The 13,031-nt window shown below is 55.0% G+C and overlaps 1 protein-coding gene across 1 annotated transcript in view; it reads right to left on the bottom strand.

Annotated features, from left to right (window-relative positions):
• Nucleotides 1-7,537: 7,537 nt before the first annotated feature.
• LOC138756422 (uncharacterized) overlaps nucleotides 7,538-13,031 on the bottom strand; it is a 34,931-nt gene continuing 29,437 nt past the window's right edge. Inside the window, exons 4-7 of the mRNA XM_069922919.1 lie at nucleotides 9,910-10,020; nucleotides 9,376-9,429; nucleotides 8,741-8,821; nucleotides 7,538-8,223 (exon numbers count right to left, since the gene is read on the bottom strand). Of these exons, the coding sequence (XP_069779020.1) occupies nucleotides 7,655-8,223; nucleotides 8,741-8,821; nucleotides 9,376-9,429; nucleotides 9,910-10,020 (815 nt within the window). The 3' untranslated portion in view covers nucleotides 7,538-7,654. The remainder of the gene's footprint in view (nucleotides 8,224-8,740; nucleotides 8,822-9,375; nucleotides 9,430-9,909; nucleotides 10,021-13,031) is intronic.

Raw genomic sequence — 13,031 nt, 5'->3', positions numbered from 1 at the left:
CTCCCCGGCCGAAAGTGTGCTGAGCAGATCAGTGGGTGCCGGAGTCTCTGTGGGAGAGAGGGGGGAAGGGAGAGAAGTGGGGAGAAGGAGGGGATGGAAAAAGAGGGGGAATGAGAGAGAGCAGGGGGGAAGGAGAGCGGGGGGGGAGGAGAGCGGGGGGAGAGGAGAGCGGGGGGAGAGGAGAGCGGGGGGAGAGGAGAGCGGGGGGAGAGGAGAGCGGGGGGAGAGGAGAGCGGGGGGAGAGGAGAGCGGGGGGAGAGGAGAGCGGGGGGAGAGGAGAGCGGGGGGAGAGGAGAGCGGGGGGAGAGGAGAGCGGGGGGAGAGGAGAGCGGGGGAGAGGAGAGCGGGGGAGAGGAGAGCGGGGGGAGAGGAGAGCGGGGGGAGAGGAGAGCGGGGGGAGAGGAGAGCGGGGGGAGAGGAGAGCGGGGGGAGAGGAGAGCGGGGGGAGAGGAGAGCGGGGGGAGAGGAGAGCGGGGGAGAGGAGAGCGGGGGGAGAGGAGAGCGGGGGAGAGGAGAGCGGGGGAGAGGAGAGCGGGGGGAGAGGAGAGCGGGGGGAGAGGAGAGCGGGGGAGAGGAGAGCGGGGGAGAGGAGAGCGGGGGGAGAGGAGAGCGGGGGGAGAGGAGAGCGGGGGGAGAGGAGAGCGGGGGGAGAGGAGAGCGGGGGGAGAGGAGAGCGGGGGGAGAGGAGAGCGGGGGGAGAGGAGAGCGGGGGGAGAGGAGAGCGGGGGGAGAGGAGAGCGGGGGGAGAGGAGAGCGGGGGGAGAGGAGAGCGGGGGGGAGGAGAGCGGGGGGAGGAGAGCGGGGGAGGAGAGCGGGGGGGAGGAGAGCGGGGGGGAGGAGAGCGGGGGGAAGGAGAGCAGGCGGAAGGAGAGCGGGGGGAAAGGAGAGCGGGGGGGAAGGAGAGCGGGGGGGAGGAGAGCGGGGGGGGAGGAGAGAGGGGAGGGGGAGGAGGAGAGAGAGAGAGAGAGAGTGGGGAAGGAGCGAGGCAATAATTCCATATTCACCAAAACAATTCAGCTCCCCTATCATCTCTCCCATTTCCCATCTTCTGCTACCCGACCATGTTCCCCTTTATCCAATCACCCTTTTATGCCTCTCCTACTCCTGTTCCCCTGAACCCCAATCCTCGGTCCATTGGCCCATGTTCTTCCCAATTCTGCCTCTTGACCTCATTCTCTGAAACCTCACCCCCTGCCCTTTGACTGTTCACCCATCCTTAACCTTCGCCTCCAACCACTTTGACCCTCTCCCTAATGAACACTCCCCCCTTGACCCTCTTTTGTGGTCTGCCCTTTGTCCCCTCCCCTTTCACACTGTCGCCCTTCGACTCTCAAGCTTTGTGAGCCATCCACCCTCTTTAACCCCGTGTCTCCATGGACTGTGTCTCAATAATCTCTCACCTTTGACCTTCCACTGTCCCCTGACCATGTATTCCTACCATCCCATCCCCTTTGACCTGCTACCCCAATGCCTTTTCCTCTATGACCCTGACCTCCCATGACCCTCCCCTTTGACCCTGCTCTCAGGCCCCTTGACCCCACTCGTTCCTCTTTGACCCTGCCACCCCTGCCCTTTGACCCTGGCTGACCTGCAGCTGGAGGCTGCACTTCCTGCGCTCGGGCTCGGGCCGGCGGCCGACGATGGCCTGGAGCCAGCGCTGGCGGAGGCCAAGGCTGTGGGGCAACGGTGGAGGCGGCGGCCAGGTACGGCTGGGCAGCCGGGGACGCAGCAGCTAGGTGGCGACAAGGGGGCCCGGGCCCGGGAGCGGACGCGGGGTCGAAGCCGCGCTCTCCTCGGCATGGCGGCCGTGGGCACCTTCTATCTCGGCGGCGCCCGCCAGAAGTTCCGCCTCTTCCGCTGCCCAATGGCCCGCCGGTCGTGCCTGGCTCAAACATGACGGAGCCCTCCCTGCTTCATTCGGTCAACAAGGGAAAGGGGATCCTGCATGAAGATGGCTGCATCCCACAGTGGCCACCTTTCCCCGAATAGGCTTGCATTAAAGATGGCGACACCCTTGTCTTCACAATTTCGTCTCACAAATGGCGATTTAGACGCCATGACGTCAGCCAAAACACCGGCCCGTTCAAGGCGTTGCCATAGTGTTCCTGCAGACGTCGATATTGTTTGGCGTCTCGTTCAAAGATGTTCAAAACAGCTTCCGGTTGCTTCAAAGATGGCGACGCAAAGGCGGATCCCCGAAGTGAAGCCCGTCTCCTGCCAGTATAAAACATGCGTCGCTGCTCTACTGGCAGCTACGGTATCAGATGTGTTGGTGGCCAGGTCACGCGTCTCAAATGTTTCCCGCCCAAAAGCCGAGGCCAATAATTCCTTCTTGTCTATTTCTCTTCCCTTAGGCGCTCTCACGTCCTACATTAAATGTAGAAAATCCTCCGAAAGGCGCCGGTGGAACATTTTAATTTATTTGTTGACGTGGCTTCCATGCTCCGGACAAAGATGGTGACTGCGTGTTTGTCCCGCACACCGAAGATGTCCGACCCGCCCACCGCTGCTCCGCAGATGCAGTGCGGAATTGCCCCTCAGACCAAGATGGCCGAATCATGGACGCAGTCCGGAATTGTCCCTCAGCCGAAGGTGGCTGCTGTGTGAATGCAGTGCAGAGATGCCCCTCAGACCAAGATGGCCAACGCCGAGACAGAGTCTGGAATTGCCCTTCAGTCTAAGATGGCTGCCGCCCAAACGAAATACGGAATTGCCCTCAGACCAAGATGGCCACCATGCAGTCACAGTGCGGAGTTGTAAGATGGCTGACGCATGGATGTATTCTGGAATTGCCCCTCAGCTGAAGATGGATGATACTGTGTGGAGATGCCTCTCAGACCAAGGTGGCCGAAGCATGGACGCAGTCTGGAATTTCCCATCAGCCAAAGCTGGTCACTGCGCTGATACAGGGTGGAGTTGCCCCTTAGACCGAAATGGGCGACGCATAGATACAGTCCGGAATTGCCCCTCAGCCTAAGACGGCCACCACTGAAGTTTAACCCCCATTTAACATGGCTACCCAGGCCACTTTAGGGGGAACTGATTAGTTGCCTCATTCTTCCCACCACATTTGGAGCAACTTTCACCACCCCACCCACCCCCCCCCCGCTCCTCCCCGACCCGTGGTTGTCAGCCCAGTCTGGATGGTGCAGGGCGAGCTGCATAAAGGTCGGACCACACCATGTCTGTGATGGGAGGATGGGAATGGGTTGAGGCTTCCAAGAGACAATAAGTTCTTGTGAGTCACTATCTCGCAGGATCTTTCCTGCACCCAACATCAGCGCCTCAACTTCCCCAGAAGTTTGCGGAGGTTTGGTTCGACACCAGAACCCCAGGTAAATTTTCACAATGTGAGGTGGAAAGTGCGTTGACTGGCTGCATCACTGTCTGTTGTGGGCCATCAACTCACCCTGAGAGTAAAACCCTACCAAAGGTAGTGGACGCAGCCCAGGACTTCACAGGCAAAACCCTCCTCACCAGCGAGAACATCTACGGGGAACGCTGCCGTCGGAGAGCAGCAGTGACTATCAAGGACCCCCATCACCCAGGACATGCTCTGTTCTCGCTGCTGCCATCAGGGAAGAGGTCAAGGGGCCACAAGACTCGCACCAGCAGGTTCAGGAATAGGGCCACTCCTCCACCATCAGACTCCTCAACTCAATCAGGGGCTCAGTTAAGGACTCTTACTCATGCACTTTATTAATTCCCTCCATATTGCAGTCAGTTTGTTTTCATTTCTTTCTTTGTTTACATGTCTTTTTTTTGCGCGACCATTTAGTGGTAATTCTGTTGCGCCAGCAGGAAAAAGGGGTCTCGGGTTGTGATGTCCTGTATGTTCTCTGACAAGATAAGTGCAAAAGTGCTGGGTGGTTTGGACCTTTAATGATTGAACAATAGAATGTGACAGCACAGAGAACAAGCCATTTGGCTCCTCTCGTCTGTGCTGAAATATCATTCCACTAGTCACGCTGATCTGCATCCATTCCATAACCCTCCAGGCCTCTCCCTTCCATGTATCTATCCAGTTTATTCTTAAAACTTAAGAGTGATCCAACATTTACCATGTCAGATGGCAGCTCGTTCCACACTCCCACCGCTCTCTGAGGGAAGAAGTTCCCCCTAAACCTTTCACCCAAAAACTGTGACCTCTCATATTGATCTCCCCCAGTCTAAATGGAAACATCCTACTCACATCCACTCTGTCTGTACCCCACCCCCCCATAATCTTATCAACCTCTATCAAATCTCCCCTCATTCTTCTTCGCTCCAAGGAATAAAGTCCCACCCTGTTTAATCTTCCCCTTAACTCAACTCCTGAAGACCCAGCAATATCCTAGTAAATCTCTGCACTCTTTTCAATCTTACTGATATCCTTCCTGTAGTTCGGTGACCAGAACTGCGCACACTTCTCCAAATTTGGCCTCACCAATTTCTTAACAACCTCCAGATATCATCCCAACTCCTGTACCCAATACTTAGATTTATAAAGGCTAAGATCCCAAGAGCTCTCTTCACAACCCTGTCCACCTGCGACACCACTTTCAGGGAACAATGTCTCTGTATTCCAGATCCCTCTGCCCCTCCGCACTCCTCAGTGCCCAACCATTCACCGTGTATGTTCTACCTTGGTTTGTCCTTCCAAAATGCAGCACCTCACACTTGTCTGCATTAAACTCCATCGGCCATTTTCCAGCTGGTCCAGATCCCTCTGCAAGTTTTGAAAACCTTCCTTGGCGACAACAACGCATCCAATCTTAGTGTCATCTGCAAACTTGCTGATCCAATTTACCACCTTATCATCCAGATCATTGATACAGACGACAAACAACAATGTTCCCAGCACCGATCTCTGAGACACCCCACTGGTCACAGGCCTCCAGTCTGAGAAGGAACCGTCCACTACTGCTCTCCGTCTTCTCCCACACAGCCAATTTCAAATCCAGTTTACAACCTCTCCGTGGATACCCAGTACCTGAACCTTCTGAACTAACCTCCCATGCGAGACCTTGTCAAAGACCTTACTAAAATTCATGTAGTCAGTCCTTGGCTGTCCAAATACTTGTATATCCTGTCTCTCAGAACACCCCTCCAGTAGTTTACCCACTACCGGTGTCGGGCTTACAGCCTGTCATTTCCTGGTTTATTTTGGAGCCTTTTTTAAACAAAGAGACAACATGGGCCACTCTCCAATCTTCCAGCACCTCCCCCGTAGCCAAAGACATTTTCAATGTATCTGCGGCAGCCCCTGCAATTTCCACACCAGGCTCCATGAAGGTCCGAGGTAATCTCATGTCCGGCCCAGGGGATTTTATTCACTGTAAGGCAGCAAAACCTCCTCCTCCTCCTTAATCTCCATCTGTTCCATGAACCTCCTGCTTGTTTCCCTTCCTTCCTTAAACACGATGCCAGTTCCTGAGTAAATACTGATGGAAAAAACTGTTTACGATCTCTCCCCCAGCCCCCCCCCCCCCCACCCATGAGGCTGCGCACAGAGATGACCACACTGATTCTCCAGGGTCCAATGTTGTCCCTGAATGTTTTTATAAAACTCCTTTGGAATTACCTTCATATTACCTGCCAGAGTAGCCTTGTGGCTTTCCTTTCCCTTCTCATTTCCTCCTTGAGTATTTTCTTGCTTTTTCTGTTCTCTTCAAGTACTTCGTCAGCTCCTTGTTGCCGATGCCTGCTCTACACCTCCCTCTTCCTCTTTAACTAGATCACCAACGTCCTTTGAAAACCGTTCCTGGTAACTCAGCCTTTAATCCTGACAGGAACATGCAAACTCAGCACCCTCAAGATTTCGCCTTTGAAGGCCTTCCACTTGCCGACCACATCCTTCCAGGAAACAACTCATCCCAATCCATTTCTCCTGGATCCTTCCTCATTTCCACAACATTGGCCTTTCTCCAATTTAGAACCTCAACTCAAACGACCAATTAACTTGAAATTGAAGACATTATGGTCAGTGTTCACCAACACTTACTTCTGTTAGCTGCCTGTCTGGTTCCATAATAGGAAATCATGTATTGCATCCTCTCTCATTGGTAGTACATATTGATGGGGACTGACACGGTGAACATTGGGGAGTGTTGTAGAACAGAGAGATCTCAGGGTACAGGGACCGACATAGTGAATTGAGGGGTGTGTTGTAGAACAGAGACCTCGGGGTACATGGACTGACACGGTGAATGGTGGGGAATGTTGTAGAACAGAGAGACCTCGGGGTACAGGGACTGACATGGTGAACAGTGGGGAGTGTTGCAGAACAGAGAGACTTTGAGTTACGGGGACCAACACGGAGAACAGTGGGGAATGTGTTTAGAACAGAGAGACGTCGGGGTACGGGACCGATACGGTGAACGGTGGGGAGTGTTGTAGAACAGAGAGACCTTGGGGTACAGGGACCGAGTCAGTAAATGGTGGGGAGTGTTGTAGAACAAAGACCTCGGGGTTCTGGGACCGACATGGTCGGAAGAGAGGGGGAAGGAGAGGGTAGGGAGAGGTGGGAGAGAGAGAGTAGGGAGGATGGGGATGGAAGGAGAGGGTAGGGGAGGGGGAGGGAATGAGTAGTGAGGATGGGGATGAGAGGAGAGGGAGGGAGGAGGGGGAAGGGAGAGAGTAGGGAGGTTGGGGATGGAAGGAGAGGGTAGGGGAGAGGGAGGATGGGGATGGGAGGGGGGATGGGAGGGGGGATGGGGGAGGCTAGGGAGGATGGGGATGGAAAGAGAGGGTGGGAGGGAGAGTCGGGAGGATGGGGATGGAAGTAGAGGGTGGGGAGGGAGAGAATCGGGAGGATGGGGATGGAAGGAGAGGGTGGGGAGGGAGAGAGTAGGGAGGATGGGGATGAAGGAGAGGGGAGGAGGGAGGGAGAGAGTAGGGACACAGAGTGAAGCCCCCTCTCCCCATCCCGTCACACTGGGACACAGAGCCAAACTTCCTCACAAACAGGGTCAGTTTTTGCTGAGAATTTATTTTGTATTGTCCCACCGATGTTCAGCTACATTCGACAGTTGTCCTTGGAGCAGAGATAGGCTGCGTGTAAACCACTCTCCCTGGCTGATTCCCCCCCCTAACCCCGGGGTCACTGGGTAGTGACGGGGAGCAGGGACTCTGGCTGATTCCCTCCCCCCCCCCCTAAACCCAGGGTCACTGGGCAGTGTCCCTGGTTGTGGGCTGGAGAAGGGTTGGGGGGGAGCGGGAGAGGGGGGTCAGTTCCTCACCAGGAAGACGGCGTTCATGCAGATGATCGCCAGGATTGCCAGGCCAAAGGAAATGAGCAAGAGCTGTCCAAGTTACTCGCAGCATTCCCCTCCTGAGGCCTTAGAGCAGGGGTGGCCTGGGTCCACCATACCCAGGCCCCTCCAGGGAAGGAAATTAGCCATGGGGGCAGACCCGACCTGGGAAGGAGGTTCCTTCTCTTCTCCCTCTCCCTCCCTCCTCCTCTCTCTCTGTTTTTCTCCCCTTTCCTTCCCTCCTCTTTCTGACCCCTTCCTTCTCCCTCTCCTCCATTCTCTCCCTCTCTCCCCCTCCTTCCCTCCCTTCTCTCCTTCTCCCTCTCCTTCCCTTCCTCTCTCTCTCCATCCTCTTCCTGTCTCTTTTGCTCCTCTCCCTCTTTCATCTCTTTCTTTCCCTCTCTCTCTCTCTAACCCAGGGATCACATTGAGCTGCGTGAGACCCCTCTGCGACTGGGTGAGACACCCGAATTGGGCAAGACCCCCAGACTGAGCAAGGACTTTGAACTGGGAAAGACCCCTCCAGGACTGAGGGGGACCCCTGAACTGGGCAAGACCTCTCTAGAAGTGGGTGAGATCCCTGGACCAGGTGAGACCCCTAGACCGGATGAGATCCCTGGACCAGTTGAGACACCCAAATCGAGTGAGACAGCTCCAGGACTGGGCACCCACTCTCTGCACCTCCCCTCCTTCTGCGCCCCTTGCAGCTTCCTCAGCCGGGACCCCCAGGCACCCCTCCAGAGCAGGCTGTCCCCCGTCCGGTCGACCACCAGAGGGGGTCCCAGCCGCGTCCCTGGACCTCCCAGCACCAGATAGGTGCGGCTTGGCCCCAGCCCCAAGCAGCCACAAGACAAGTCCCGGGATGGCACCCAGAGGTGGCGAACCCCGGGGACCAGGGGCCAGGACGGTGGCCGGTAGATGGAGGAGATGGAGACTCGGAATCTCCGCCAGTCACCCAGCTGCCGGGACCCAAAAACCCGGACCCGGATCACTGAGGGGATGGGGGAGGGAGGTAGTTGTGGGAGGAGGGAGGTAGAGGGGAAGGGAGGGATGAGAGGGAGAAAGGAAGGAGAAGGGAGAGGGGGCAAAGGGAAAAGAGGGAAGGGGATGAGGTTGGAGAGACGGGGAGAGGAGGTGGGAGAAGGCAGAGAAAGGTGAAAGGTCAGATTGTAAGGGTCAATTCACTCCTCTTCCTTTTCAACTCTCAATCTCTTTCTTCCATCCCTCTCCCCTCATCCCCCTCCTTCAAACCCCACTCCCGCTCACTCTGCGCCTCCTCTCCCAAACCCACCTCTCCCCTCCAACACTCTTCTTAACCCCTCCCCTCTCTTCCCACATTAACTCCACCCCCTTTCTCCCTCCTCTCTCTCCCACCCTCTCACCTCCCTCTCTCCTGCTCTCTTCCATCTCTTTTCCCCAACTCTCTTCCCCCAAGTCTCATCTCCCCTCCCTCTTCCCCCCTCTGCCCCTCTCACCCTCTCCTCTCATTCCCACAAACAGGAACTCACCGTATCCCTTGCTGCAAAATTCCTTCAGGTCCATTTTAATTTTCCCAGTGGAGGGTTCACAGTGTAACGAGCAGTTGGTTTCTGCAGGAATCACAGGTTCTTAGTAACGGTCCCGTCACACTCTCAGGGTGGGACACAGAGTGAAGCTCCCTCTCCCCCCGTCCCATCACACACTCCCGGGGTGGAACACAGTGTGAAGCTCCCTCTCCCCCGTCCCGTTACACATTCCGTGGTGGGACACAGAGTGAAGCTCCCTCTCCCGTCCCGTCACACACTCCCGGGGTGGAACACAGTGTGAAGCTCCCGCTCCCCCGTCCCGTCACACATTCCGGGGTGGGACACAGTGTGAAGCTCCCTCTCCCCCATCCTGTCACACACTCCCGGGGTGGGACACATAGTGAAGCTCCCTCTCCCCCCGTACCGTCACACACTCCCGGGGTGGAACACAGTGTGAAGCTCCCTTTCCCCCCGTCCCGTCACACATTCTGTGGTGGGACACAGAATGAAGCTCCCTCTCTCCCGTCCCGTCACACACTCCCAGGGTGGAACACAGTGTGAAGCACCCTCTTCCCCCGTCCCATCACTCACTCACAGGGTGGGACACAGAGTGAAGCCCCTTCTCAAATGTCTCTTACGTTTCATGGGAGAAAGGTTTGTCAGTGGCGAGTTTGTCAGACCCTCTGGTAAACCTACGAGACAGCCAAAGGAAATATAAATACACGTGTAAACCCCACCACTCCTGGTCCCCCTGTTCAACACCCCACTCCCTGACTCTGTAACCCCCTCCACTCCCCGTGTCCCTGCTCAAACACCCTCCCTGTCTCTGTAATCCTCTCCACTCTCAGTGCCCCTGTTCAAACCCACTACCTGTCTCTAACCCCTCCACTCCCCGTCCCCCATTTTAAACCCCCTCCCTGTGACCCCCTCCACTCCCCGTCCCTTGTTCAAACCCCCCTCCCTGTCTCTGTAAACCCCTCCACTCCTCATCCCCCTCCCTGTCTCTGTAAACCCCTCCACTCCCCATCCCCCTCCCTGTCTCTGTAAACCCCTCCACTCCCCGTCCCCTTGATCAAACCCCCTCCCTGTCTCTGTAACCCCCTCCACTCCCCATCCCCCTGTACAAACCCCACTCTAACTGTAACACCGTCTGCTCCCCAACCTTCACCGACCTCCGGGGACCTTTCTGGGCCGATGATTCCAGCGCTGGGCCCTCTGGCCTCGAGCACTACGCCGGTGATCCTGGAAATTGGGCTGCGATTCCCCGCCAATGTGGTGCAGTGCTAAGAAATGGAGAAGCCATCCATGATCGAAAATGCATCACCCGTCCCCTCCCCTACACCTCCAATCAATCGACCAAAGAAAGTAGCATGAGGCTGTGGTCTCAGCATTAGGGGGATGGTTTCAGGGTTAGGGGGTGGTATCAGGGTTGGGGGTGTGGTATCAGGGTTAGGGGGAAGGTATCAGGGTTAGGGAGGTGGTATCAGGGTTTGGGGATGGTATCAGCATTAGGGGGTGGTATCAGGGTTAAGGGGTGTTATCAGGGCTGGGTGGTGGTGTCAGGGTTAGGCATGATATCAGGTTGTGGGGATGGTATCAGGTTTAGGGGATGGTATCGAGGTTGGGGATATCAGGGTTAGGGAGTATCAGTGTTGGGTGGTCATATCAGGGTTAGGGAATGGTATCAGGGTTAGGGGGTGGTGCCAGGGTTAAGGGGATGGTATTAGGGTTGGGGGGTGGTATCGATGTTTGGGGTATGGTTTTGGGGTTAGGGATGTTATTAGGGTTAGTGGGGTGATATCAGGGTTAGGGGCATGGTATCAGGGTTAGGGGGTGGTATCGGGGTTAGGGGGATGATATCAGGGTTGGGGGAGGTATCAGGGTTGGGGGTGTGGTATCGATTTTCGGGGGAAGGTATCAAGGTTAGGGAGGTGGTATAGTATTTGGGGATGGTATCAGCGTTAGGCGGATGGTATTATGGTTTTTGGGTGTATTGGGGTTAGGAGGATGGTATCGGGATTAGGGGGTGGTATCATGGTGTGGAGGATGGAATCAGGTTAAGGGGGTGGTATCAGGGTTCGAGCATGTCATTAGTTCCAGTGGCAGGAATAGACCATTCAGCCCATCAAGTCTACCCCACCATGTAATCATGAGCTGATCCATTTTCCCTTTCGCATTCCTCACCTGCCTTCTCCTAATAACCTTTGATCCTCTGGCTACTCCTGAAACCATCAACCTCTGCCTTAATCCTACCCAGTAACCTGGCCTTCACAACCGCCAGTGGCACCAGATTCCCCGCCCTCCGGTTGAAGAATTCCTTCCGTGTAACGTTTCTCAGTGGGCGCCCTTCAACACTCACCGTACTCTCTCTGACTTCTGCATTTGATTTGCCACTTTCCTGTGCATTCTCTGAATCTGTCCGTGTCCTTTCTGCATCCACACTGCAGAGACACAGAGGGATTTCTTCAGCCTGCTGGTGGGGAATCTGTGGAATTTGTTCCCACAGGCGGTTGTGGAGGCCAGGTCCTTGGGTGTGTTTGAGGCAGAGATTGGTCAATTCTTAATTAGTCGGGGAGAAGGCCAGGATGGTGGGGCCGAGTGGGAAAATGGATCAGGGATCAAGGGGTTGAATGGCCTATTTCTGATGCAATGTCTTCTAGTCTAATCAGCATTGGTGGGGTGTGGGGGGAGGTGGTGTTACACAGATTAATATGGATTGTATTTTCCTGCAGTCCCTGGAATGCAGGAGGTTTTTTTAAAGAGTGGGTGCAGCATCACCTTTGGGTGCACAGTCCCCTCCATGTGCTTGATTCAAGTTATTGTATTACGTGAAACTGCCTTTACCTGCTGTCAGGCAGACAGTTTCACCATCGGTAGGAATTGCCTGGAGTGCCTCTTGCAGTCAGAGAGAGAGAAGCAAAAGAGAATTCTCCCCCCTCCCCAGAGTCACCAAGTGTCCGTGGATTCACCTCCAGCTCCCACAGGCCCACAGAGTCCAGTCCGAACCATCGGTGACCCGAGGTCCAGATCCAAACCTCCGACCTGGTCAGGACCCCTTTGGCACCCCCTCGCATCCCGGTTCCGATGCCCGGTAACTCCTTCAGCCAGTTTCGAGCCAGACTCCAGGAGTCCGCAGCCCAGCACGAGTCTCCAGACAGTGCTCTCCAGCAGATTCCTCGCCTTGAATTGCCAGCAGCCTGCCGCAAGCGTGGGTCTTCCAGCTGCCGAGCCCCTCACTGGTCACCATTCCATGCTTCATCTCCTCTGCTTCGCCTTCTCAGACAGAGGTGTGGGGGGGGTTCTCCCCTTTTTCTGGTGCCCTGCGCTAGTCCTTTGTTCCCCTCGTGGCTGCTGCCGATCACTGGCGCCGCCATCTTGGGAGCAGACTCCGTGTTTGCGGGATTTTAAATAAACTTCTGTTGGCTCCTTTAATGGGCCATTAAAAGCTTTTGCAGAGCTGATGTCAGTCGACTGGGCAGTTGGACCCCCACAGGAGCGCTGTATTTCCACTCCTCACAGGTCCGCACCAGCAGAAATGCTGTTGTTCCAGCTGGTTCCAGCAGCACTGCCATGTTCACAACTCCTTCCCATTGTGAGAGATAATAGATTATAGGAAGTAAAGTTAGTATGAATGAAATAAAGAATAATAGACTAGACTAGAGGAAGTTAAGTAAGTGCTGAATAGGGATGAATTCCGATAAGAGTGTGAGGAAGGGTTACGCAAATATAATAGAAGAAAGGTCTTATAGTGATAGAAAGAATTAGCAAATTCTGCATATAGAATTAGTAACTCCTGGGGGTTGAGATGTTTGAATAAGAACAAAGGTAGATTCATGAATAAGGACAATGACATGATGGGACCCAGACAGGATACCCCATTGTCTTTCAAGTTTACACGTAGGCAGACAGAATTACCAAATGCCAAACCAATCCAGGAGGCAGAATGTTAAAGGTGGGGGGGGGGGAGGGGTTATCTCTACACTGAAATGAACTGTATAAAAGTTAGATGAGCCCCAGTATGTGTGTGTATTCCCATGGTAAGGGGAAGCACCCAACTTTGCACTGTTGTACAATAAATGTTCTTTGTTCTCAATTTTTGTCTCGAGCAATTTCTGTGAAGGTACATCTGTTTCTCACAAATGGGGGCTCGTCCGGGATCCCACTCCCTCCACTGACAGAGTGCCCGACGACGTGGGTAGGTGCACCCCGGCTGATTCAGCTGGACTCACAGACTACGGGTGACTGGTCAGTGGATGAAGCGAGTGATATCCGAGAAGAGGCATTGAAAACAAAA

Source organism: Narcine bancroftii, chromosome 3 (assembly GCF_036971445.1).
Source record: "Narcine bancroftii isolate sNarBan1 chromosome 3, sNarBan1.hap1, whole genome shotgun sequence".
Lineage (NCBI taxonomy): Eukaryota > Metazoa > Chordata > Chondrichthyes > Torpediniformes > Narcinidae > Narcine > Narcine bancroftii.
This window is presented reverse-complemented; position numbering and strand designations above follow the sequence as displayed.